At 34.3% G+C, this 25,093-nt stretch overlaps 4 protein-coding genes across 8 annotated transcripts in view; 2 read left to right on the top strand and 2 right to left on the bottom strand.

Annotated features, from left to right (window-relative positions):
* Positions 1-1,497, top strand: part of nAChRbeta2 (nicotinic Acetylcholine Receptor beta2) — a 43,878-nt gene extending 42,381 nt beyond the window's left edge. For all 5 annotated transcript variants that reach the window (XM_053755564.2, XM_053755559.1, XM_053755562.1 and 2 more), the window contains one exon: positions 113-1,497. In XM_053755564.2, the coding sequence (XP_053611539.1) occupies positions 113-334 (222 nt within the window). In that variant the 3' untranslated portion in view covers positions 335-1,497. The remainder of the gene's footprint in view (positions 1-112) is intronic.
* Positions 1,498-2,628: 1,131 nt separating this feature from the next.
* Positions 2,629-5,236, bottom strand: LOC128675860 (uncharacterized). The gene is made up of 6 exons (XM_053755573.1): positions 5,147-5,236; positions 4,538-4,613; positions 4,052-4,183; positions 3,671-3,744; positions 3,226-3,333; positions 2,629-2,829 (listed from the first exon to the last, which is right to left on the bottom strand). The coding sequence occupies exons 1-6, from the start codon at positions 5,173-5,175 to the stop codon at positions 2,667-2,669; spliced, it is 582 nt and encodes a 193-aa protein (XP_053611548.1). The 5' UTR covers positions 5,176-5,236; the 3' UTR covers positions 2,629-2,666.
* A 3,261-nt stretch (positions 5,237-8,497) lies between these two features.
* On the bottom strand, positions 8,498-15,496 carry LOC128675861 (uncharacterized). Its single transcript, XM_053755574.1, has 6 exons — positions 15,282-15,496; positions 14,671-14,758; positions 13,600-13,728; positions 12,009-12,103; positions 10,271-10,378; positions 8,498-8,674 (listed from the first exon to the last, which is right to left on the bottom strand). The coding sequence occupies exons 2-6, from the start codon at positions 14,749-14,751 to the stop codon at positions 8,524-8,526; spliced, it is 564 nt and encodes a 187-aa protein (XP_053611549.1). The 5' UTR covers positions 14,752-14,758; positions 15,282-15,496; the 3' UTR covers positions 8,498-8,523.
* A 5,030-nt stretch (positions 15,497-20,526) lies between these two features.
* LOC128676045 (uncharacterized) lies at positions 20,527-24,488 on the top strand. The gene is made up of 4 exons (XM_053755945.2): positions 20,527-20,775; positions 22,050-22,522; positions 23,139-23,249; positions 24,276-24,488. Exons 1-4 carry the CDS (start codon positions 20,674-20,676, stop codon positions 24,457-24,459), a joined length of 870 nt encoding a protein of 289 aa, XP_053611920.1. The 5' UTR covers positions 20,527-20,673; the 3' UTR covers positions 24,460-24,488.
* The last annotated feature ends 605 nt before the right edge of the window (positions 24,489-25,093 follow it).

Raw genomic sequence — 25,093 nt, 5'->3', positions numbered from 1 at the left:
GATTCTCTCGTGCCTTGAAGATTGTAACGAACACTCATTATAATATCTATTAGTAGTAAATATTTACGATTAATTGAGTGTCTCTTAATTTTAATACTTGTTTTGTCACCAGGTGGTCGAAGACTGGAAGTTCATGTCCATGGTGCTCGATCGCTTCTTCCTCTGGCTGTTCACAATCGCCTGCTTCGTTGGCACCTTCGGGATCATCTTCCAATCTCCGTCGCTGTACGACACCAGGGTCCCAGTAGACCAGCAGATCTCTTCCATTCCTATGAGGAAGAACAACTTCTTCTACCCGAAGGATATTGAGACTATTGGTATTCCCGCTGCTTAATTTGTTATAGTAAGGTTTTTCAGTACTACAATGAATTTTATTGGATTTACCATTATGGAGTTTGGGTTATGAGATTGAATATCACTAATAAATATAGTCTTTAGGATGTACCTTATCGTTATGCAAATAATAAGCCGTACTGTTATATTATAACGAACAATGCTCAAAGAATACGTTTTTTTCTATATAAAACTATATAGAAGTGCTTTTAATGATTACAGATTATTTTTATGTTTAGTGTCATCTATTAAAAGTCAATACGAGTCTTCTAAATTTTCGGCAGAATTTGCGATGTTATTTGTGTTTCACACACGATTACCGTAATATTGCAAAAAAAAAAATTGGTAAATTTGGCCTATTTTAGGGACAAAAGGGTGCGATACAAGCTTGTTTTTGGCACTTGATTTACGATGTGTTGAATTTTTTAACAATGAACAGTCATAAGCCTCTGCTTTGCGGCTGAATAACTTTCGATAATTTTTTACATGTTCATAAAAATAACGTTAACAAGGACGCTCCTATGCTTTTTGCGGTCGAAAAGTACCAAAGAACTTGTGTGGCCAGAATAGATAGTAATTTAATATTAGTTCAATTAGATTTTATCTATACATATTTTACGTCAATCATATTTCTCCTATTCGAATTTCTTTAGGCTCGGGTTACCTATTTTATTCATGTTAATGATTTTTGATTTAAGAGTATAATGATTATTAAAATGTAAGATTTATATCGTTAGCTAGATATAGATTGGTAATCAGATTGTAGTGTATTATAGTAATTTAGAGAAAATACTTTGAGTATAATATTATCTTGAGTATATATTCTACTTGTCATTTTCTTAGCTAGGCAGAAAATGGCCAAAGTCAAGTCCTACTTGGATTAGAAAACCCTTTGCAATTTTTTTTTCAATGAAAATTCTTGATCCAAGACGGAATAACGAACACGATTCAAATCTACATGTATAAGCTAAGGTATATATAAATGTTCTGAAATAATAATCTTAGAGAACTTAACTGGCTGTGAATTTAAGTTTTTAATATTTTATAACTAAAAGTAGGTTTTAACAAGTGCATGTACCGTTTGGATATTGTTATAACCGTAAAATATTATGGTTTCAACCTTACTGTTACGTCACTGAAGTTCAATGCACAATAAATATTAACTAAAATTACGAAATTTGTTTTATTATAAGTGTAATTAGAGGGTACTGTGGCATAAGCTAGGACACAAAATAGGTATTGCCCCTGTAACACTCCTCTTACGGTCTTGTGGGCGTTGATAGGCTGTGGTGACCACTTACTAGGTGGGTCTTTACACTAGGTGGGTCGCACGCTTTTTGCCTGCTTGGTAATATTAATAATATATACAAAATCTTATATGGAAACTGTAAATTAATCATGTTCGTACCTGAATATGTTCAAGTAATAAATTATTTTTTAATTATGACTGTGATACGTGTATACTTGAATATAGATATACGGAATTGCATTCTATCATCTCCCATTAACTTCCCGCACATAGTGCGAGTTAATTACAATAGTATCGATTAAGTACCACGTGTGAGTTGCGGCAGTTTACTTTGACGTTGATCTTAAACTGCGCGCCGCCGCCGACAAAATAGCGTATTTTGTGTTTTTCCGCGCAGGTTAAAATTAACGTCAAAGTTGACTGATTCAACTCATTAAGAGTCTTTTGAACATTAAAAATCTCAAATTTTTTGTATATTATGATCTTGATATATATACGTTTCAATATTTCCCGCATAAAAATTCCGTCGTTAACATGAAAGCTTCATAATTTAGAGTCAATTATTACGAGGTCGCTTAATAGGCAAAAGAGCCAGGTTCACTTATATTAATGACATTTTACTGTGTTGGAAATTTCTCCAATGTTTCAAGCACAAACTGACTAACATCAAGGTGTTAATGAGTTCAATAACCCGAAAAAATTGTAGAATTATTTGTTTTAGCAGACCAATAATCATGGTCATACTTGGTTTTAAAGTTACGCGTTGGTATACAATGATTTAGGTACTATTAATGAATTCTAAACGATGTTCCTCATTTTATAGTTATTTTGATTAGGATGTTTTCAGTATAAGGTTTTTTTTGTCTTTTTAATATATTTATTGTGGTGTGTATTTCTGAGAAATAAAGTGACTCCATTCTATAATTGACCGCTTAACGGCTAATTAAAAGCGTCATAAAGAGTTTTGACGTGAGGCAGCCGATCGAAAAATTACAGCCGTATTTTTAAAATGGAAATGTTTATTATTCATAAGAGAAAAACCGTCCTGCATCAAAATATTTTATTCACGTAATCATAAGTCCTGTTAAGAATGCCGAATCTGCGATGGTAGTTCCACGAGCCTGGTGATAACGTCAAACAGGCTGTAAGGGCAGTCGTCCAAGTATTTGTCACAGTCTCCTCGGAGGCCATCATGTTCGGCCTCGTAGTATGCGTCGTCAAGGCCTTCTTCCCGAGATGATGATGGCCTGGAATCGGAGAGGTGAGTACAGTCATATAATAATACAATAAAAGCCTGTTTCTGTGTATGTGTCCATCGGATCCACGATATCAAATTTGGTTGGGCTGTTGAGTATATTTAATATTTTTTAATATCAATTTCAAATTATCCAGTATAATTTAAATGGTTTTATATGTGTATATCACATATCACACATGATTTTTAACTAATTCTGTGAGATTCTGGATTCGAGCGAGAATTGAATCCACCACGCGCCGCTGTCTATCCGGGACTGTGCTCTTGTCGGGATAGACAGGGATGTGGGATCAATTCCCGCTCGAATCCAGAATTTTTTCATCTTGTTATATATTATATAATTATCCAGTATATATAGAGAAGCCACCATATAATAAGCTATACTAACGTGAATATAATGTGCATGACGTGTCCAAGCAGGCCATTGTGGTGGAGCGGGGTCTCTGCGGCTTCACAGATGTTCCTGAGCATGCATTCACGGCCTTTCATGCCATATCTGTAAACATATGGATATTGAAATAAGCCTGTTCCACCATTTTATTGTTTCTCAGTCATTGATCTAACAGTTGCACAAGGCGTGCACCGTGCAGGCTTCCAGTGGGGCAGAAATACACAAATTATACGAAAAATCATTAAAAAATCATATCATAGATATTTGCCAATTAATGTAACAATTACAAAACAATTTTTTTGAAGATTTTATGATTGGCAAATTTACTTTACCCACTCTGGGACTGGGAAATAGTTTGCGTAAGTGGCTGTATACTACATGGCTTTATTCCTATGGGATATTTTATAAATAAAAATATTTAGCGATTTATGAATAAACTTACTCTTGAAATCGGTTTTCCAATACAGTATACGCGAGCTCCCTCGTCACACTGCGAGTTTGACGGGAACTGATGATCTGAAATTGTTAATAAACATTGAATTTTTTTCGTTTCGGTCCTTTTCATCAATTAGGGGAGCTAAGTGATGAAAAGGACCTGTGACATTTTAGAACTTCACCAAAGCTATGCTGTGTGGAGTTTCAAACACCCAATAGAATTTCGTTATGAATTTGTTTCATGATGGCATTGGTTGTGCGAAACAGCTACATTCTCCGCTTTGCACATCGCAGCTTTGGTGGAGTCCTAGCCATATTCTAGATTCAACGCACGAATGTGTTTTAAACAAGAAGACTTAGCACACTAAACAAAGTCAAATCAACTTACTGGTAGATTAGGAAATAGTACTTCATCGATCTGCGTTATGTTGGTCGTCTCACTGTAGTTCGCTTCGAAGTTGTATGAGACGAACACGTTCTTGTCAGGGATGTCTAAAGGCACGGCTATGGCTACAAAAACCTGAAATGGGTTACATTCATTGTTGTTTAATAATGAAGTGTAAAAAAACCTAAAAAAATGTTTTAGTTTTTTCAAGGATTCTCGCTCGTTGACCTTATTTGAAACACGGTGATAAGGAGTGATCGATTTTGCGCTGTTGTTAACTAGCAAAGAAAGACAATTCCAAGTAATGTATATCAAACAGTAAAAATGTGTCTTTTGAGGCTAAGGAGGAACATATAGTTTCAAAGGTGTTTTTAAGAGTGTTAAAATTTAAAAAAATGTAATGACAGCGCGGCCGCAGCGGTGGAAAACGCTCTCGATTCATAACGATTATATTTTTGTTGGTTCTGAAATGTAAAAGCAGGTACTCACCCCGTAAAGACTGGTCGGTGGGAATATTAGGGTTCTTTTCTGCCTTTTCTCTGAGTTGCAGACGCCAATTAGAGCTCTGGAAAGAAGAAATTAAAGAAAATAAAGGAAACTATCATTTCAACGTGAAAATAAGGTGGTACTTTGAAAAACTTGACTCATTAATATGAAAATAATTCATTTGACGAAGTAAATATATGTTTTCTACCAGTGTAGGTTACCAATCAAAGGCCATTTTCGATATTTTATATTAACTTTATTTTTTTTATACATATTATATTTTAAAGTTTGCTTGTAATTGTTAACACAAATTGGATTTGGTTACTACCTAATAATGTTTTGAAAACAAATCGAGTTTTATACATGGTATTTATATAAGTGTTAATTTAAATGTTTTTTGAACTCGGTTGACATCCTACTAATATAATATTATAAATGCGAAAATTTGTGAGGATGTATCTGTGTATGTTTCTTACTCTTTCACACAAAATCTACTGCACGGTAAATCTATTGTTATGAAATTTGGTACACGGGTAGAATATAACTTGGAATAACACATGGGTTACAATAACCAAAGTAGATATTAAAAAGATATTTAAAAAGCGTACTTACAATGTCACTATAGCTTTTATCCACTCCATGTTTAAACAAACACGAGTCACCAACACTATACGTATAGAACGACACTACGGACAAACTAACTGTCCGACTTGCGTGGAAAATTATCAAGGCTCTGCTAACAACTGTAGGATCTCACTTGATCCAGATTTTTTGAGACAAATATGTGAAAGTTGACGATAATTGAGTTGTCCGTATAATTTTGTCATCGAATACCATATTAATATCTATCAAAATCAATCAAAATCAAATCATTTATTCAGAATTAGGCCTTCACAGGTACTTTTACACGTCATATTCTAAATTAAATGATGTTTACCAATGCTACAAACTACTAGCATTTTCTAACTTGAAGTAGTGTTACAAAACATTATACAGTGCATAAAATGAAATACACAATTCATACGCCTTTATTTTTAGTAAAGTAATAGTAGATGACCGCAGCGGTAAAGTGCTTGCCTCTGAACCGAGAGGTCCCGGGTTCGATCCTCGGTCGGGTCTTGATGGAAAATGATCTTTTTCTGATTGGCCCGGGTCTTGGATGTTCATCTGTATATATGTATTTATTGTAAAATATAATATCGTTGAGTTAGTATCCCATAACACAAGTCTCGAACTTACTTTGGGGCTAGCTCAATCTCTGTGATTTGTCCTAATATATTTATTTATTTATATAGTATAGGTAAAAAATTTACATTATCTAAAGGACGGAAATTCCATGGCTTTCCTTTATGTGGATTTCAGCGGTCGTTAAATATTTATAATAACTTGAAATCAAGGTTTATTGGTCAAGATTAATACAAATTGGGTTTAACTTTGAAATTCTATAAATAAATTGCTGCCATAGAGACATAGATCGCGTCCCGTTATTTCGTGATAATTCTACCGTCAAGTGTGTACGGTAATTGGTTTAGGTCAACTCATGAAAGTGACCTTAAAACTCATCACGATCTTACAATGTGTATTGTTCAAGTAGTGGAAATATTTGGAATGTAAGACAGGCATATAATAATATCACAATACGATCATAAGTTGCATGCTAGTTAAATAAATAAATGCATATATATATATGGACAAATCACACAGATTGAGTTAGCCCCAAAGTAAGTTCGAGACTTGTGTTATGGTATACTAACTCAACAATACTATATTTTAAAACATATAAATGAATATATAAACATCCAAGAATTATATCAAAAAGATCATTTTCTATATTGACCTGACCGGGGATTGAACTCGGGACCGCCAGTGTAGCAGTCCGGCATGATGATCATTAGGCCACAGACGTCGTCAAAGTTAACGTTTCAACCATCCCAACATATACACGGATCAAGGCTTTATCTGAGGTAATTTTGTGCATAAACTTCAATCACATTTACCTTACTTAAATTTATACATATATTTATATCACGCCCGCATCACTGTCTTCATGATGGGTTACCCCCCAGCATTTTCCCAATTTCTACTCAAAAAGTTGGGTGCAATCCCCACTTAATGATGGATTTGCGCTGGACCTTTCGCATCTCCGGTTATGGTGGGACCATGTCTTCGTCTTCTTTAATCATTAAAAATAAATATGTAATGGTATTACATTCTGGATTAAGTTATTAAGAATAATAATTATTAATAATTAATAGTTAAATTATTAATTAATTAATAACCATGCAAACTATCACCGCGTCAATTCTTCGTGGTTAGCTTGGAAGTACTATAATTTTATTGCTGTAAAACAATTATCTACTAAACGATTTTACTAAATTGGGTGCAAATATTCAGACGAAAGCTGTTCAAAGAACATAATTATATGCCATTAAGTACAATTGACATATTGCCTCGCCGCTGACATCAAATAATCGTATAGAATTTACAACGAGTTTACAAGACAAAAGCTCCTCACGTCTGCACTTGTGACGTGATATTAAGGTGATTTTCGTGTGATATTAGGGTGATTTACAGCTATATTGGGGATCTGATAATAGGCGTTGAGTAATTATTACGCTTGGTGAGATGTTACATGTTACAGGGTAATCATATCATTTAAATGGTTTAAAAGACGTACTCGTGTATTTTAATACAAAAAACGGGTGATAAAGTGAAATGGAATTATATGGTGTTAAATCTGTGAAAAATAATGTTGTGGATAAATTATTGCATAACAAAGAAGTTTTGACGTTAAATAACCTCGTTTAACTCGTTGATCATAGTTTTTTTTTTAATAATACTAATTAATACTTAATTAATACTATGAAGCTGGCAAACAGAATTATGTAAAGGACGGGTTTAAATTAAATTGAAAAATGGAGTAGCGATACGCCGAAAAGGAGATGAATGGTTGTGCTTGTGCGTTGTTGGATGGCGCGACAGACAGACATAATATTCAACAAATTACTTAAAATAGCATATCTACGATATTTTAATGTACTGTCAACAGCACATCAAGTAACCCTGCATGAACCACTATGGCATGGTAATAGAGGCGAGTTTGCAATGAATTTGGGTAGGTTCATGTGCTCTTCACTATACACTATAATATGAATATACACTATCCAAATAGCCGGAAAAATATATTGCTCCACAATATACCATACTAGTTGAAGCATTTTTTAAAATACTGAATTGGTAAACATTTTGGTTAATGTACGTAGATATACTTAAATAGATAAAATCAAACAGTTCCATTCTCAAAGAACAACAGAATGTACGCAACGCACTGCGGAGAAAAAGAAAATAAACTGGTATGTATGTTTGTATTATCATAATCAAATTTATTTTCCATGTCGTGCGTTAGTACGATTTTCGCTCGTTTTTGCCAAGACTCTCTGTGACGTCATCGCTTTATTTTACATTCAGGAAAAAAATTACCTCTGTATTTTTTCATTTTTTTTTATAGAAAAGTATTATGCGTGCTCCTGTTGGAAGAATTTGCCACTCAATGAGTGCTCAATTATGAAGATTTACGTTTCGGATCAGAACTGTAATGTTTTATCACTACATAGTATAAAATAAAGTCGATTCACTACGTATGCCTGTCTTTTCTTATGTATGCTTTGATCTTTAAAACTTTTTAACGGAATTTGAAGCTTTGATGTTTTTTACGTAATAAATACATTATAGAGTGATTGAAGAGGAAGGTCTGACTCGGCTTCGCTCGGGTAAAACCAAAATACACCTAATATAATTTATTATGGTTTTACCAGAGCGAAGCCGGTACGGGCCTATAGTGAATATTATTTAAAGCATTTCTATAGTATTATAAGATTTTAAAAATTAAGTGGATCATCATCGGCGCCTGTACCGTTTCAAATATTTTTTTTATCAATCAAACAAGATAACCATTCAGTCAGACTTTTGTTTTTATTTATCTCCATAGTTCAGTCCAATTTCTCTAGAAACACGGATATCGAATCCACAGGATTGGTGGGACACGCATCATTGTACCGGTCACACTCGCCCTCCAGGCCAAGATACTCGGCCTCGTAATAAATATCGTCCAGGGTGTCTTCAGACATTGAAGTCGAAGGCCTGGAAAGAAATAGAAAGGTACAGTGTTTCTCTCTCTGTCATCTTCGAGTATTCCAAGTTGAATGGTGGCGCCTAAAGTCAGGGATACGTGTAAAAAATAAACCTTTAAATTTTAAAAAATTGGCTCTGATGTTTACTCGCCGCTTGGCTGATGTCAAACTCTTTGGAATTGCGGTTGTTATCTATCATCTGTCAAGGCTATGTGTCGTTTAATGACCTCGAACGACATCCACGGGAGTGGTTCTATTTCAGGGCGGAAGCACGCCAGCCAAGACAGTATCTTTCATCCATGCGTATTTTCGATAACAATCTTAGCCGTGTTTACTTCAAGTTTGAGCGGCTGTGATTTTCCGACCGACGACGAGCCATTTATTGAGGGGAGAAACTACAATGACAGCACATATTTTCTGACCATAATAATGAGCTTTATACACAAACCTAAGCATTATTTACTACATATACTTGAATAGTTAGTATATATACTTGAATATTTCGAGTAAGTTAAATAGGTATATTTGATAATCATAATCTGGACTTCTGAATAACGCTCCCCAAAAATACTAGGTATGTGATAAGTTCCAAAAGTAAATAGAAATTCACCACCTTTCGAGGCGAATATCATTCAGCATACTTATATACGTATTTGCACATCTCAGCATACCACAAGTAATCAGCTGATCCGAATCACACGTAAAAATAATCTACGGACTGAGAACTTATAAATACTGACATTAGCAGTACTTTCTCTGAACTGTAGGCCTACCATCAACTTTTACAGTACAATTCCAATACAACTCGGTTCAATTTAGGAACCTAAAATGAATCGCATTCATACAAAAAATTAAGTCGATGGTACGAATTTGCGATGCAGTTCAGTTTAGGTCGTAAAGTGAATCGCGTTAAGAGATGACGGTAAGCCTCCTGAGCTAATTTATTTCTCGGATATGACGCCACTAATGCCTAGTGAAAAAGGTAATTTATTGTACTTGATAACTGAATAGGTTCCTTCCTAGTAACAATTATGTTTTGTAGTAGATAGCCTTAAATATTTTAGTTTATTGTGTAACCTTTTCAAGATAATGAACTGAGTTCTAATATTGTAAATGAAAATTAATTTATCTCGAGTAAGTGACAAATTGTCTTAATAATGTGTATAAACCTAAAAATAATCAAAACCTTTCCTTTTTGCTGTGATTTTAGGACTAGCCGCCTTGCCAACGTCAATCCTCTTTGGGAATGCAGATACCTCTCAAGGCAAATTAGGATTTAGTCGCCTCGTACGACATAATCCTTCAGTTGCATTTGGGGCTGTGACGCCACCAGTATAAAAATAAACTGTACAAATCGATTGTGAATTTATCGCCTGTTTGACGTCAGCGGTCCTTGGATGCTATTGCTGGCTATCCGCTGCTAATGCTTCTTAGTCACCTCAAACGGCATCCACATGGTTAAGGATATTGTAAATTATTATATTCTCTCTCATCTTAGAGTTTCCCGGCTGCTTCCTCAGCCGTTGAGCGTGGGAGACCAAAGTCTGTTTTCCTATTTTATCACATCTTATTAGTGTGTGTAATAAGCCGTTAAATAGCAACTTACGTTAGTAGTAGATGAAGTAAATCTCCCAGTAAGCCGTTGTGTAGGAGTTGTGACGAGGCGTTTTCGCAGATAGACCTTAGTAAGCAAGCTCGGCCGCCTCGCCCGTGCCTGGGTGGAATAACATACTTGTATATGTTATTGTTATTTAATCTTAATTTTTTTTAGCGATGGTGGTCTAATTTCTATACCAATCTGACTCGTGTATTGTAGTGTTCGTTCATAGACAACCTCCTGGTGAAGGAAAACATCGTGAGTAAACTTGCACACTGTTTTTTTTTAGTTTTACTAGGGTGTATGCGATTACTTGCCACTAGACGCGGTAGATCTTAAAAGTCATGTCAGTTGCCTTTAGGCGATTTCAATAAAATCTCACTACTGACAAAATTTACTGCTTTCGAAACAAGCTTAAATGCCCTGAGCGTACAGTGCACATGTCATAATTTCCATATTGCCAAGTACACAAGTATAAGAAGCTTCTATAATTAAGGCGTTATATCACAAAACAGTCTTATAGTAGGCCTATAATAGTAACCATTGCGACTGCTGGTACTATAAAAGTTTTCAACAGATCGGTTTGTTGTTATTTAAGATAAAAAAAAAGCATTTAAGTCTTATAAAATAAGCTCTTAAATGAATAAGTACCGACCTAGTTAATTCCGCAACATATATTATAGTAACAATGCTCCATACATTTTTATCTGGATCTAAGTTTCTCTTGATAAACTTAGATCCAGATAAAAATGTGTGGCTCTTGATCTGCCATTTATTACCTCAGCACAAACACCGACTGAAAAATATTGCTATTTAATATATCATTAATATACCTGAACACCGAGTGAAAAATATTGTTAAAATCTCATATAATATATCTGAACACCGAGTGAAAAATATTTAATTTACAAAAATCGGCTTCGGCCACCACGAAATGATTTTAAACTCGCAATCAAATCTCATTCGAAATCAACCGCCATTCAGCGCACTGAATTTAATTTCATAATCGACCTTATTTGCATAAAGCAGCGTAGTGTGGGATACGGTGTGATGTTTGCAAGAAAATAATTATCTTTGCTTTGTAGTTTTGATTACTTGAAACGGTTTACAGAAACTCATTATGATAATGAGTTTGATTAACATGTTTATATATTGTAATGTTAACATGTTGATATCAGCAAAAAGAATATCCTTTTATTTAGTTTAGTACAACTTATTGAAATTATGATGATGTAAGGGCCATGCCCCATTTGCTCAATTGGACATAAACAGGTGCGTTGATTTTTTGTATGTTTTGACACTGACTCCTTGAAACATGAGACATAAAAATGGCTAATGAAATAAATACAAAGTCATAAGACTTTGTATTTATTTCATCAAGTTACCTTAACAACAATGTAAAGAAGCAAAATACCTATAATTAAAAAGGCAATGAAAATAATGTTATGAATCAAGTGATGTCAGATTGAAATGTGAGTATTTTTTTTTTGTGGACTAGTTTAAGGATTAAACATATTGAATTATGGAATCAGTTATGTGCAAGTTTGGACGCACATCAGGATGTTTATTACTCAATCATGCGAAATCTATTGTACGGATTTCGGGTACTTTTATCCCGAAATTACCACGGGAGTGGAGCCCTATAATACAGCTAGAGTATTATATACCACTACCATTAAACAAATATTATATGTAACATTAAACATGTATTGTATTACATGTAACTTATGTAACGGAAAATACTCACTGTTGTAACATGGTCTCAACAAACGTATATAAAAAGCTTCTAGTAAAATCATTCTTCGATTTGTTTATACTCCTCTTGTATTTGCTTCTCGATAACTGAAAACAGTGCAAACAAACATACATGTATTTGCAAAACTCATTTTAAAATATGCGATGAATCAGTAAGTAAATTTAAATCAACAATGTTCGGAATTATTGAAAGTTAAATATTATGCTTTGTAAATAGTTTGCGATTGGTTATTAAGCTCAATCAGTATACTGAACCCAGGACTTGTATGATTTTGTACTTTATTTATGCCACTACAGTTTTTCTTTTTCTCTCTTTCTTGCACGCGTATTCCTGTAACCTGTGATGCTGCAGGTCATTATAATATTATTATTTTTATGTAAAAGACAAATCAAAGTATTTTTTGTGAAAATACAGAAATAAAGACAGTGAGAGTTATATGTTCGATAAGAGGATTGTATATATTGATGAATTGTAAATCATACGCCGCCAGATTTTTATGCCCTTTAAGCAAATGAAATCGTAGTACCTTTAAGCAAATAAAATATTTCGAATTTGATTCTTTTTGATCTTTCAAAAATGGCGGAAGTATGGTACATAAGGAACATTTTAGCCCGATATTATTACTAATTGAATTTTATAGAAAAGTATAAAGCCCAATTTTCTGTTTCGTAATAGAAAATGAGCCTTGGAGTGATCTGATGAGCTCATCAGGGCATTCGACAAGACGTGGCTAGAAAAGGACAAGTGGATTGAAAAAATAATGTGGGGAGGCTTTGCTGCAAGGCAGTGTGACGTCAGCTACTAATAACAACACCAAAACAAGTAATATTAGACAGCTAAATTAGCCAAGTTTATCATTTGACTGTCCACCAAGGGAATAGTAAAATAAACAACAATTTGAAACTCCCATATTCCTTAATATGGATAATAGCCAATTAGGAGAGTGCGTCGGTAAGCGCTTTATCGACCATTGGCTACTGTCATACGGGCAAACGCTAATATATGAGCTGAAGATTACTAGAATAATTTTAACTCATTGCACCTAGTCATCAGCTAGATTTATTAAATAATCCTTTTCATTTCATATGAGACAAATATATCACTTGTTGCAAATACATCGAATTGTCGTGTGTGTGTGTGTGTGTGTGTGTGTGTATGATATTGTTTGCAACGTTTACACATTTAGAGTGCGTTGCATCTATGTTGCATCAGTCATCACTGAAATTAAATTTAACCTGTGCGCGGCTGACGTTTAAACAAAATGGCGTACTTTGCGTTTTTCTGCACATGTTAAAGTTAACGTCAAAGTTGGCTCGTACAACTCACTCTTAGAGCGCGGCCCGATTTCTCAATCATGCGCCCGTTGTTTTGACATCCATCAACGACAACGGAAAAATTGTACGAAAATTCGACTTACGGCGACGCCTATAAAAAACAATGGATCACAGCAACGGAGCGATACGTCGCAATATAGTAGCGGAGCCTGGCTCTTATACTAACGACATTTTCTCGGCGTAGTCTTCTTTGTACTTACTATACATCATATTATGGCTGCAGTCAGAATATTGTAAAGTTAACTTACAGTTGAAATATCGCCCAAGAACGGTTCGTAATAAGTTGAGTTGTCGACGGTAAAGTAGTTCGCTTCGAAGAACCACGCGACGCTCACCGTGGTCTCTGGATGCAGGGGTACTGACACCGTTGCAAACACCTGGAACATTACCAATGATAATGATTAGAGTTATGACGTAAATTGGTGATTACACTGGGTGATAAAATATTTAAATAAACAAACACGACAACAAAATGCTAGTATAATTTGATCACGTGGATTTCTGTATTATTTTATACCAAATTTTCATTCAAAAAACAATTGCTCTCTCATTTGCTAGAAAAACAAAAGATTAATAATCCAACGCGTCGTTGCCGGTAGCGGCCACTGCCGCTGAATAAGTTGGTAAGCATACCAGTTTTTAAGAACATCTCCAGAATTATTGCTTGATATAGACAGATCAACAAAATTCTCCATTTTATTGTTGCGTCTCTTTCCTGTTTCCATGTAATGTTCTATGTAAGTAACTTTATTGATTTACTGATTGATTACTCTTCTTGTTTGCTCTCCACTTACTGTGGCTATGGCTGAAAATCAACGCGTTGCTCCCCGAGGAGCAACATCATCGTTGAGCCATGACCTTTTTGTATTGCTGCAGCACACATACACATTTCTTATGTGTGATTGTTATTTACCCGTTTATTGTGTCAGTTATTTTTTTGTATTAACATTGATGTATGTGTGTGTACTGTGGCTACAAATAAAGTTTTTATCTATCTATCTATCTATCTATCTATTATAAGTTTCTACAAACATTTTGTAATGGCTCCTGATTTAATGTAAGGTGACGTCATATTTATTATACTCGACACAGGGTTCGCTTTCCTACATTACTTATCTACATCACAATTAGTTAGCAGAGCATTGGCGCGCAAATTATAGTTGACGACATCAAGCTATCACTTTTGACGTTTATCTCTTCTGCCAGGAACTGGCGGTAAGGGCATGATCAGGCATTTGTTCCCTACATCATTTCTTTGTTTACGTCTTGTAAAAAAACTTGTTTCGTTTCAGCAGTATAAAAACTAGTCAAATACTTACACCCCACTGAGTGCCCGAAGTGAAAATGAGATATCTTCGTTTGCGTCCATGTTTTTCTGTAGTCGTTGTTATGAGGAACATCACCAATCTGGAAAAATAATCAAAGGCTTTACTTGAACAACTATATAATTTTATTTATTAAGAGTTGGTTGGATAGCATATATAGAACATTGCAAGCCATGAATCAATTTCATGATACCAACTATAAAACTTACTGTTATGAATGCTATTAAAAGAAATCGACTAGCCGCATGTCGTTCTTGAAAACATTTAACAATAACTAGAAGATAGTTGAAATGTTTAACCAGAACTCTAAAGCATCATGATAAATCTAACAATTTTTTGCAAATGATGAGTAAATAATGGACAGCAAACACATCATTAATACAACGGACACACCCACAAATAACGGTCACATAAACAAAAATTAAAACACAAGTAATTTGCAAATGTAAGAGTAAACCAGTAACTTTAATAATGTATGTATTATAATATTTTATTAAGAAATGTAATCAGAATCCAGAGGACCACATTGATAGAAAAAGTGAGATACATGGTTCGAAATGAAGTAACAAGATTGACTCTGTTAGAATAAAGCAGCTATCGCTTACCATCAACTTCGTCCAGAAATTCAAAGCAAAGCACATTCATCAACCACACAGACATAAAACGAATACATACACCAAAATACAAAACTTAATCCGCATGCCTGAAACACGACACCGAAGAAAGGAGTATCGTCAAGAATGTCGTCTCATTGATTTTTGGGTAAACACACCACGTGGGTTGGTATTTGCACAAGAAATTTGTATACACGACGGAATCCTAAAATGCCGGGTGACATCAAACGATTTATAGTTTAGTGGAAATTTCACGACATTCTACAAATTAGTCAGGATTAAAATATCTGAGACTGTTTTAGATTTGTTGCATTTTTATTCGATAATTCTTGTTCCAACTTCAGATCCATATTTTTAAAATGGTGTACAATTTTAAAATTTTTAATCTATAGCAAACTAACTACTGTATAGTTGATATCTTTGATATTAAAAATCATTTATCACATAAAAATATAACTATTTATATGGTTTTATATGAATGCCAACAACAGCTTATGAATTAGGCGGTATCGGGAATTCCGCCAATTAGTTCCTATCAAATGATGTCACATTGACCATCCGCACGAACTCAGTTGCGTATAAATGTATAATCAAAGCGAAAAACGAACGTGAATTAAATATTATTGACATTTTTAGTAGCGTGCTAGCTTAATCTATTTAATTGCACATTTATAATTAAATTCATTCACACACGGATACACTTCTAAACTAATTAATTATCCTTTTTCACACAAGGAATATTAAATGTTTCAGCAAATTCACAACAAAGCGTTTGATTGCACTTTATTTATTGTGATTTTTTATAAATTTCTGAATTCGTGAATTATTTTCTAATCGACCAGATTTCAGGGTCAATCGACAATGTTACTCTGGCATCAGAGTTTGTTACCCGCCTAACGGTTTCTGATGTAGTTTGTATAACGGCCTCTTCTCCTTTCGTAAGAAAACTTGTTATGATTTTCTAATACAATATATTTTTTTCGAGTTCCATGAGTCAGTATCCATGTGGTCTCGTACCTAGTAAAACATTGGCAAATAAAGGAGTGTTAAGTGGATTGCTACCTCTTTACCATCATGTCGTAAATCCTCATTTGCTTTAATGCCTGCCAAGGTGACACTACCTGTACAATTATCCGAAACAGTAATTGTAGACAGAGTTATCCAAACCCGTAAGTTTAATTAATAGACACGACTCGCGACCAAGTTCGCTCCAGTTTGGGTTGCAATCGTATTCTCCTGTTGTCTCTTAGGTTCTGTCTCCCAGGTCGAATCGAAAAAAAAAAAAAACAAATCGACCCAATAAGAAAAAAGTTAACTGTCGCCCGGTCGATTCGACAAAGGAAGTCGAACCACTTCGCCAGAGCGCACTATATCAGGGAATTAAAGTGGCAATGTTCATTAGTGACTTCACATTTTTCATTGAACAATTCAAGAATTCTCGTTATTCACAAATAAATTAGTAAAACGGGCTATAAATTGGTATCGTGTGAAAATCCGATGCGTTTTTTTTTTTTTGCAAAGTGAAATCGTAAGTATCTGAAAACTGTTAGTAGCCTTGGTCCCAATTAGTAGATAACAAAATAAATTTACGGTTTAGTGGATATTGCTACTATTTTCCCAGAAACTCCAAGTTCTTTTTGTACTTTAATTTAAGCATTTTTCAAAGTACTGTTTTAACTACAATTGTACTTAGATAAATAAATAATTGGGGACAGAACAATGGATCCAAAGGGAGCAGACGTCTGTCCCGCAATTAGCAAGTCTGGATATCGTGACATATTACTCATATTCACTTCTGGCGAACTAGTTAACGTGTTCAGAGTTGTAACACAGAAATTTGAACCCTAGTTGGTGGGAATTCCGGGAATCACTGTAATCATGTCATGACCTAGATTTCACACAATGCAGCACAATGTTTGGAAAAGTTAGTACTTTTTATTGTAAAAATATGTGCAATATTTTCAGGATTTATGTCCGCGAGTGTACTGTAGAACTGACATGTGTTGTTTAGAATTGACACAATAAAATATTTATTTATTTTTATTGCAAACCAAAGATTAAAATCACTACATAGTAAAAACAGTTTTTCCTGCTTTATTTTAAACCACGCAACGGATTTTGGTGCAGTTTTCACTGTTATTTAGCCGAAGTTTTGTACATACAAAACAGCCTATATAAGCCAGACCGGGTCGCTAAATAATAATTCGCTATTTTATAAATAAAAATTCAAAGAACATTGATTGACATATAAATAATTACGACTCCAAATTCCTTCCATCATATTCCCGTTTCTTAGATTTTATAATTAAAATTAATTAAAACAGTCTGTCTTTAAGCGATGATCCACATCTTAAATATCTAATTTCTCCCTGCTGCGAACAAGAAAAATAAAATGGAACTTAATTATTACAACGGTAGCTTATGAAAGTCAATTTGGTTCTTATTTAGATTCAAACTTGGTGGCGGATGTAAATGTTTGAAATTGTGTTTTGGGGTGTAATTAAGGTTCAAATTAATGTCAGATAGGTGTTTCGGTATGCGCGTGTGGATTATTTAAGGCTTTTGAATTTTGAATGGATTTAAGTAGATAGAAGTCAGTTTTGGGTAAGAATTTGCCGTTTTTAAAGAAGCGATTGTTAATAGTACTTAATTAGTAGAAATTCAATTCAATTATGGTATTGCGTAATTTCGTGATTTTGTTTTTCGCTAATCTAGACATACTTTATTGTTAAATTCTTTTTTCCAATGTCGGTTCCACACTGTCGTGGAGCAGTTTGCTAAACTTTGGCGGATTCGGTATAGATTACTGGTTTTTCATTGGGGTAAATAAAAGCACTCATACTAACTACGCAATGTTCACGCATTCGCGTCGGCATGTGTACGAGTTCGCCGACAGTGTGGAGCTGACCTATAAGTAATAACATTGTGATTAGTTATAATTACATAAACATAATGTTTTAAAAGTAAACTCTTTCTGTCTATATGCTGGTCTTATGGTTTGACAATTAGGGATGCCGACGACCGTGAGAAGTGGAAACGAAAAAACAGTAAACCCCGGACTTCGACGCTCAATGGCTGAGGAAATAGCTAGGAATATATATGGTCAGATGTGAGAGGGATATGCTTGAAAAGATAATGAAAGGTTTGACTATGACAAAAACAACCACGTCAGTAATTTAGATAAATAATAGAGTACAGCCAACAGCATAATAACCTATGAAAAATAATTTCAAATTCTCCGGAATTACCATCAGCGCTTGACATTAATAACCTACTGCACTGTACAAAAGGCATTGTCATCACGAGACAAAATAAACTTCAGCTTAAAGCATGCTTTAATCTTTTTTATGAGCATATCTATATATAAAACGTATAACGTAACGTAAATCTTTTCACAATTTCAATCTCAACAATACATCCAAACAAATTGTTTACACGACAGAGTCATACGTTATGGAAGACCCGACATATGGAATATTTCTTGAACGATAACCACTCAAAACTCTTTTCAAACATACCGAAGCCAATAAATGCCACATCCATTCCATTCCTATGCAGTCGCCACGTCAAAGGAAATCTCTATATTTTATACGAGTCCAATTTGTGTGTTTCCGATTGACCGCTTGTAGTTTGCTCCTCAATTCAAATGTTTATTCAAAGACCTTTATGGATTTTCTCGTCAATTTAATAGAATCTTTATTTAGTATTTTTTAAAATTTATTAAATGTATAATTATGAACCCATCTATTAGAATATAATGTAGTGATGAGCGAAGCGGTGGTGGTGTATGATGTAATGATTAAGACGCCCGCCCGTGAACCGAAAGGTCCCAGGTTCGAATCCTACTCGCGCCACATGAGTTTGTATACCAATTTGACTTGTGTAGTTTTTCATCGACCACCACTTGCTTCCGGTGAATGAAAACATCGTGAGGAAACCTGCACTCTGGTTGATTATCAACATGTGTGTGAAATGGAGAAGGGAATGGCAATCTACTCCATTAATAGTACTCTAGCAGAAATATAGGCCTAAAGCCAAGAATTATGTTCGTGGGTGCTAATATTTTGTCAATAATATGACCTTTCAGCGTTTGTGAAAGGCCCAAGTGGTTTTTAATATTTGTGATCAGAATTATGTGTAAAGACCACGACCCTCAGCCATGAGGATTACGACTATGAAGAGACGATGAGTATAGAGGGCGCAAATAATATATCTCAGGATTAAAACAAAGTATCTGAACATGTGCGATTGTGGCTTCTCCCCACAATGGATGGCTCATTTCCTCGCCTGTCCCAAGTGTCCAAATATACCTGTACTCGGGTTGACTTCATGGCAGCTTCCGATGAAGCCATCGAAGTGGCTCGGTTCTGGCAGGAATATATTTAGGTAGCACCCAATAAAGCATTGATTTGCCACCGACACGCAAAGAAGAAGAAGAAAACAAAGTAAAGTAAACAAACTCTCTTTCATCTGAGCGTTTTCTTCTCGGTTATTTCCTCAAAAACAAGCGTCTGCTACGGTTTTTTCTTCTCCACTTCGCATGGTCTTCGGCATCAAGAGACCATTAACATCCTTGTCGACATCAAGCTGACTTGATTACTAATGCTGTATGTTGAGTATGAGTGCGTAGAATGTTTGGACTAAAGAGGAGCCCATCGTTCAATTTATTGAAATGAAGGGTTCAAATGGAATTCTGCGGTTCGTTTAGACATGTTGCTGCATGTTTCACAGTTTAATTCTGCCATTTATGCTTCTTTGATCCACAGACATACTGCGGTTATAAATGCTTATATACCCGTCATCTTTTGCTGCTAGAAATTTAAACAAAGACCATTTCGTCTGTAAATATAAAGTTTAAAAATACTATCTATATATTTTTAGACTAATAATTTATGAATTCTCTTACTAACTTTATAAATATAATCATAAATTATTATTACAGACAGTTCATTTGTTTTTCGTATTATTGTTAGCTTCTTTTATGCTTAAGAGCTTAAAGTAAAATCTCAAACAAATGTAAAATGCTCTAGTGCAAAAAAGTGAAATCTTCGTTTAATGATTGCGAATATGCGTTCATGACATATTAAAATTACAAACACGACATCCAAGTGTACAAATTTAATTTACAATACACAACAAAAATTACAATGAAGTCGAAAAGTACCTAAAAATTTACATGAAAATCTTTCAGACGTACGAAGTCTTAAATTAAATACACGCGAGTTTCCATGCTCGTTCAGAGTTGCTACGCGAAGAAACACGGTAACTGGGCTACATCCGAAATCGAGGGGAACATAACGGTTCATTAAACAAACGCCTAAGGCTCTGTACAAACACACATTTCAACTTACACGGCATCGAGAAGTACACGTACATAAAAAAAATGTTATTCAGAATAATTTTCTTGAATATTCTCGCAACGATTGCCGCTCATAGACAGAGGAGGTATCTAGTGTACCCAGACGGTGGGCCTGCCCGAACCCAGGTACGTTTTTACAAATCCCATGTAAATTTACTTTAGCTGATTTAACTTAAGCAAATGGTGTTTCCTTTGCACTCCGGATCTCGCTTAACGAAGCCCTATTTTTTTTAAAGTCCAAATGCAATTAGCCTCTTTGTTCACTGAGTTGAAGATTTTGTTGTAGCTTTTTGTGTTACTGTTTAATTAATTAACTATTTCGTTTATAAAATTTTGATTCCGTCATGTGTTATGTTTTATTCTTCGTTATCTTTTTAACTTTGTTGCTTTATTATGTTCATTTATCTAGTCTCGCGGATCCAAAGAAGGTTTCTAATTAAAATTTTACGTAGGTTGGAGTTACTAGGTCAAACTTGTCGTTATGTCTGTTTGAGGATATGTATGTAATAAAACAACTTCTTTATCCATTGCGTAGCCGAAAGAGACGTTTTACATTACATTATGGTCATCATTATTAATAATTTATGAACAATTAGCAACTCCACTCGTGGTAGCGTATGTTCAACCACGAGTCTATTATCGAACTATTACATATTTCTATTTCATCACAATCAGCAGTTTAGACCTGAAGGCGTGATATACCTACAGAAAAACAGACTTCAGCATCTGTAATATTAAGTTTAAATTCACAGTTACTTCAAATAAGCTACAACACCTCACGAACAAAACAACAGAATATTCACAACATCTTTGCCTAAAATCCAATATTGTTTTAATTTCCTTGCCTTATTGTTTCAACTTGTTAGTATTTCGTTTCAGTCGAATTCTTGTTCTTTGTTCTAAGTTTCCAGAATGTTGAAGTAGATTTACAGTCCAATTAAAGGATTCCTTTTTTGGACTGAATGCAAATTAAAGAGTTTTACAATTAGAGTACCTCTTAAGGTAAACTTAAGACATAGGTAACGCAACGTAGGTTTCAAACGTAACAAGTAGGTACATAAATATAGTAAATAAATCGTTTGCGACTAATTACTTGGAGAATTTGTGATAGATTTCATGAGTATCGATTTTTTTGTGTGTCATATCAAATGTTATTATTGCATATTGATAAAACAAGGAAAAATACTTTTATTTTAACATACCTTGTTGGCTTGTTGCAACAAATTAAAACTAAAGATTTAAAAAGTATTCAGTATTTATACACGCCTACAAAGTGTAAAAATAAGAAATGAATTAAATTATTCGCTTCCAATAAAATTTTATTTCCTACCATTCATATAATATTTTCAGCATTACAATTCCTTTATAAGTATAAACTACTGTCTGTATCTAATTTCCAGTTCATTATTGGTCTCGGTGTTCCTGTGGATTTGAAAGAAGCTTCTGTTACCGTCGGCACCGTAATCAAATTTCAATACGACTTGCCTACAAACAGTTCAGAATACACAAGCCGAATTTATGGATTTGCCAACACCGTTTCAAGAGATATGAATGGAAATGAAGATACAGATGATGAAAAAAATAATGAAACTAATGAATCTAAAATAATTGATACGAATAATATTTTAGAAGATGATTTAGATGATGAAAATAATACACTGGTAGATATAACATTTAGTGATAGAAGAAAAAGGTCTCTGTTATATACTGAAGGTGGTGCGGTGTACGATAATGGGATAGAAGGCAAAGAATTAAGTCTAGAAGAAGCTATAAAGCGCCAAGAAACTATTGATCAAAATAATTTGGTAGAAGAAGAACCTCAAAGAATGAATAGATGGGACTTTTATAAAATCCTTGAACATATGGCGGAGAGGTAAGAATGAGATTCTTGCATATTCTAAATCAAAGTCTCGTACCGCGTCTGTCTGCCTATCTGTCTGTCTGTAGGCGATAAACTCATAAAACTACTGCACGGGTTTTCATGCGGTCTTCGCCAATATATAGTATTATTCCTGACGAAGGGTTAGGTGTATAACTTATTATGTTTTTACTCAAGTGAAGACTATAGACAATAAAACTTTTAAGAGGGTGGGGGCGGTCAAGCGATTAAATCGACAGAAAGATTTAAATATTATAATATATTTCTAGTACTTTTCATAGACCACCACTTGTTCAGGATCCGTGAATAAAATTAAGCTCTAAAATCGCACGTGGTACTTGTATATTACATTAATAGACAACATGTTTTGTAGATAGCAGCTAACTATTTAGAGCAGGTTTGAATAAAGAACTAAAACTCTAAGGTATTAAAACTAGCATCCTCGAGTGTTCTGTGAGACGGAAGGCAAAGGGTTGGCGTAAATAAGCAAACTTACAATTTGACGCTTGCTTGACGTTTATCCTATTAAGTGGCCTTTTGTTCCTATTCTAAGGCCTCATGCCTCGGGAGAAAGGGAACGAAAACTTTAATCGTCTGAAAATATTTGCAGATACGGTTATACAGGGCGGCCATGCCTGCTGCGAACAATTTGTGAGGCAGCTGAGGTGCCTTTCACCCACGAAAATGGCTTGCTCGCCGAAATTGGACATATATTATTCACGTAAGTAAATCAAACGCTTATTCAACCACGATAAGTATGTGCTTAAGTATAATGAGTTATTGATTTGTTGCCTTATCTTTTACATGAGATTAGAATATTAAATTGGCTTTTAATCAGGAAGTATTTTTTCCAAACTATAAATTTTCCAATTTGAATATATTTGATCTCAAAACTAATAGTTATAGAAAATCGCTGATAGAAGTACTTGTCTCATTGAATGATATTTAATTCTTGTAGTATATACTTAACTACGGTTTAATACTTTACAATTAGCTGCTTGACTACTACTGTTTTAATTCGCACTCCTGATTCATTGTTATAGTAACTTAAGTATCCATTTTTGGCACTCAAAGTTTGTAATTATATATAAGTATATTTTTTGTAATTTTTTATATTACATAACCAGTATGTTGCCATAAGAAAAATAAAATAAAAATACATTTTTTAATCTTTGCTAAAAATTGTTCTACACTGAATTTTTTTTAGCATATCCGGGATTGAGTGTTATTTATTTTCTTAAATGAGTTACTATTTTCTTTTTATTAGATGCACTTTATCGCACTACCTCATCCTTATACAGAGTAAAAAGTAGTCCCCTTGTCGCGTCTGCCTATATAAACACGACAAACTGAAAAACTATCGGAACAATTTTAATACGGTTTTCACCATTAAAGCGGGTATTTTAAAGAGTTTGATTGTTGAGATTTAAATGTATAATTTACTATGATTTTACTCAAGCGAAACCAGGACTGGCCGTTAATAGTATATGAATATAATATTCCTTTTCCATACAAGGTCAAGGTTATGGTTGTATACATAAAATTTGTTTTGAGAATTTCTGAATAATGTGATAGCATTTTAATATTCCATTAAGAAATGAACAGAGCTTATTATTATGAATTATTAATTAGTTCAGACTAGTCTAGACGAAGAATGCAAAGTTTTATATACCTAAATAAGAATATTAGAAAAAAAAATAATTTCCTTTGAAAATATTTGTGTAATTTTTTTTTCTGTCGCTTCCAGCCCCTCGACGACTAAGGATACGCTCTCCCACCACACGGACAACGAGTACCATGCAGCAGAGAGATTAGGCAGAGAGGCCGGGGGGAGCTGCGAGTCTCTGTTCCCGGAGTGCGAGGGGTCCATACTGGAGACTTTCACGGGAATTGGGGTGGACACGCTGCACAAATTCGGACTTTTTGATTAAATCCTCGCTTATTATTAACTAACATTCATCATAATGTAAACATGTCATAATAAAAGTATTATGACATCTCTCGTCTGATTGAATTCCTGGTTACACCACCACCTTAGAGCGTCAGAGACCAAGCTTTCCTATTGACGTGAAAAAGTGCCTGTGAAGGTCTAATTTCTGAATAAATGATTTGAATTTGAATATTTTCTTCTCCTTGACTTCGCTCTGTTTTCTATTATGACATCTTTCAATGAGATACAGCTGCGAGACTCTGTACCGGATTGCGAGGGGTCACATAATTTATATTTTTATAATAAATTATTAAACATTTTCGCATAGTATTTTGTATCTCTTACTATGACATCTCAAACTATCTTTATCATCTGTGCATTTTTCCGGAAGTTTCCGCTGCAATTGTGTCGGAAATTCAGATTTTCGATTAAATATTTTTACGTATCACTTAGTATCTAGATATAAATATATCATCATATAAACTTAATGTATTTTTTTGACATACACACGACATATCACATATGTATGTATGTACATAACGACCGATAGGTACCTACTTAAAATTAAAACTATTTACAGGACACCTTGTATTTTAACTAAAACAAAACGTGGTAGCAAATGAATAGTTATAACA

The sequence above is a fragment of the Plodia interpunctella genome, chromosome 15 (assembly GCF_027563975.2).
Source record: "Plodia interpunctella isolate USDA-ARS_2022_Savannah chromosome 15, ilPloInte3.2, whole genome shotgun sequence".
NCBI classification, from domain to species: domain Eukaryota; kingdom Metazoa; phylum Arthropoda; class Insecta; order Lepidoptera; family Pyralidae; genus Plodia; species Plodia interpunctella.
This window is presented reverse-complemented; position numbering and strand designations above follow the sequence as displayed.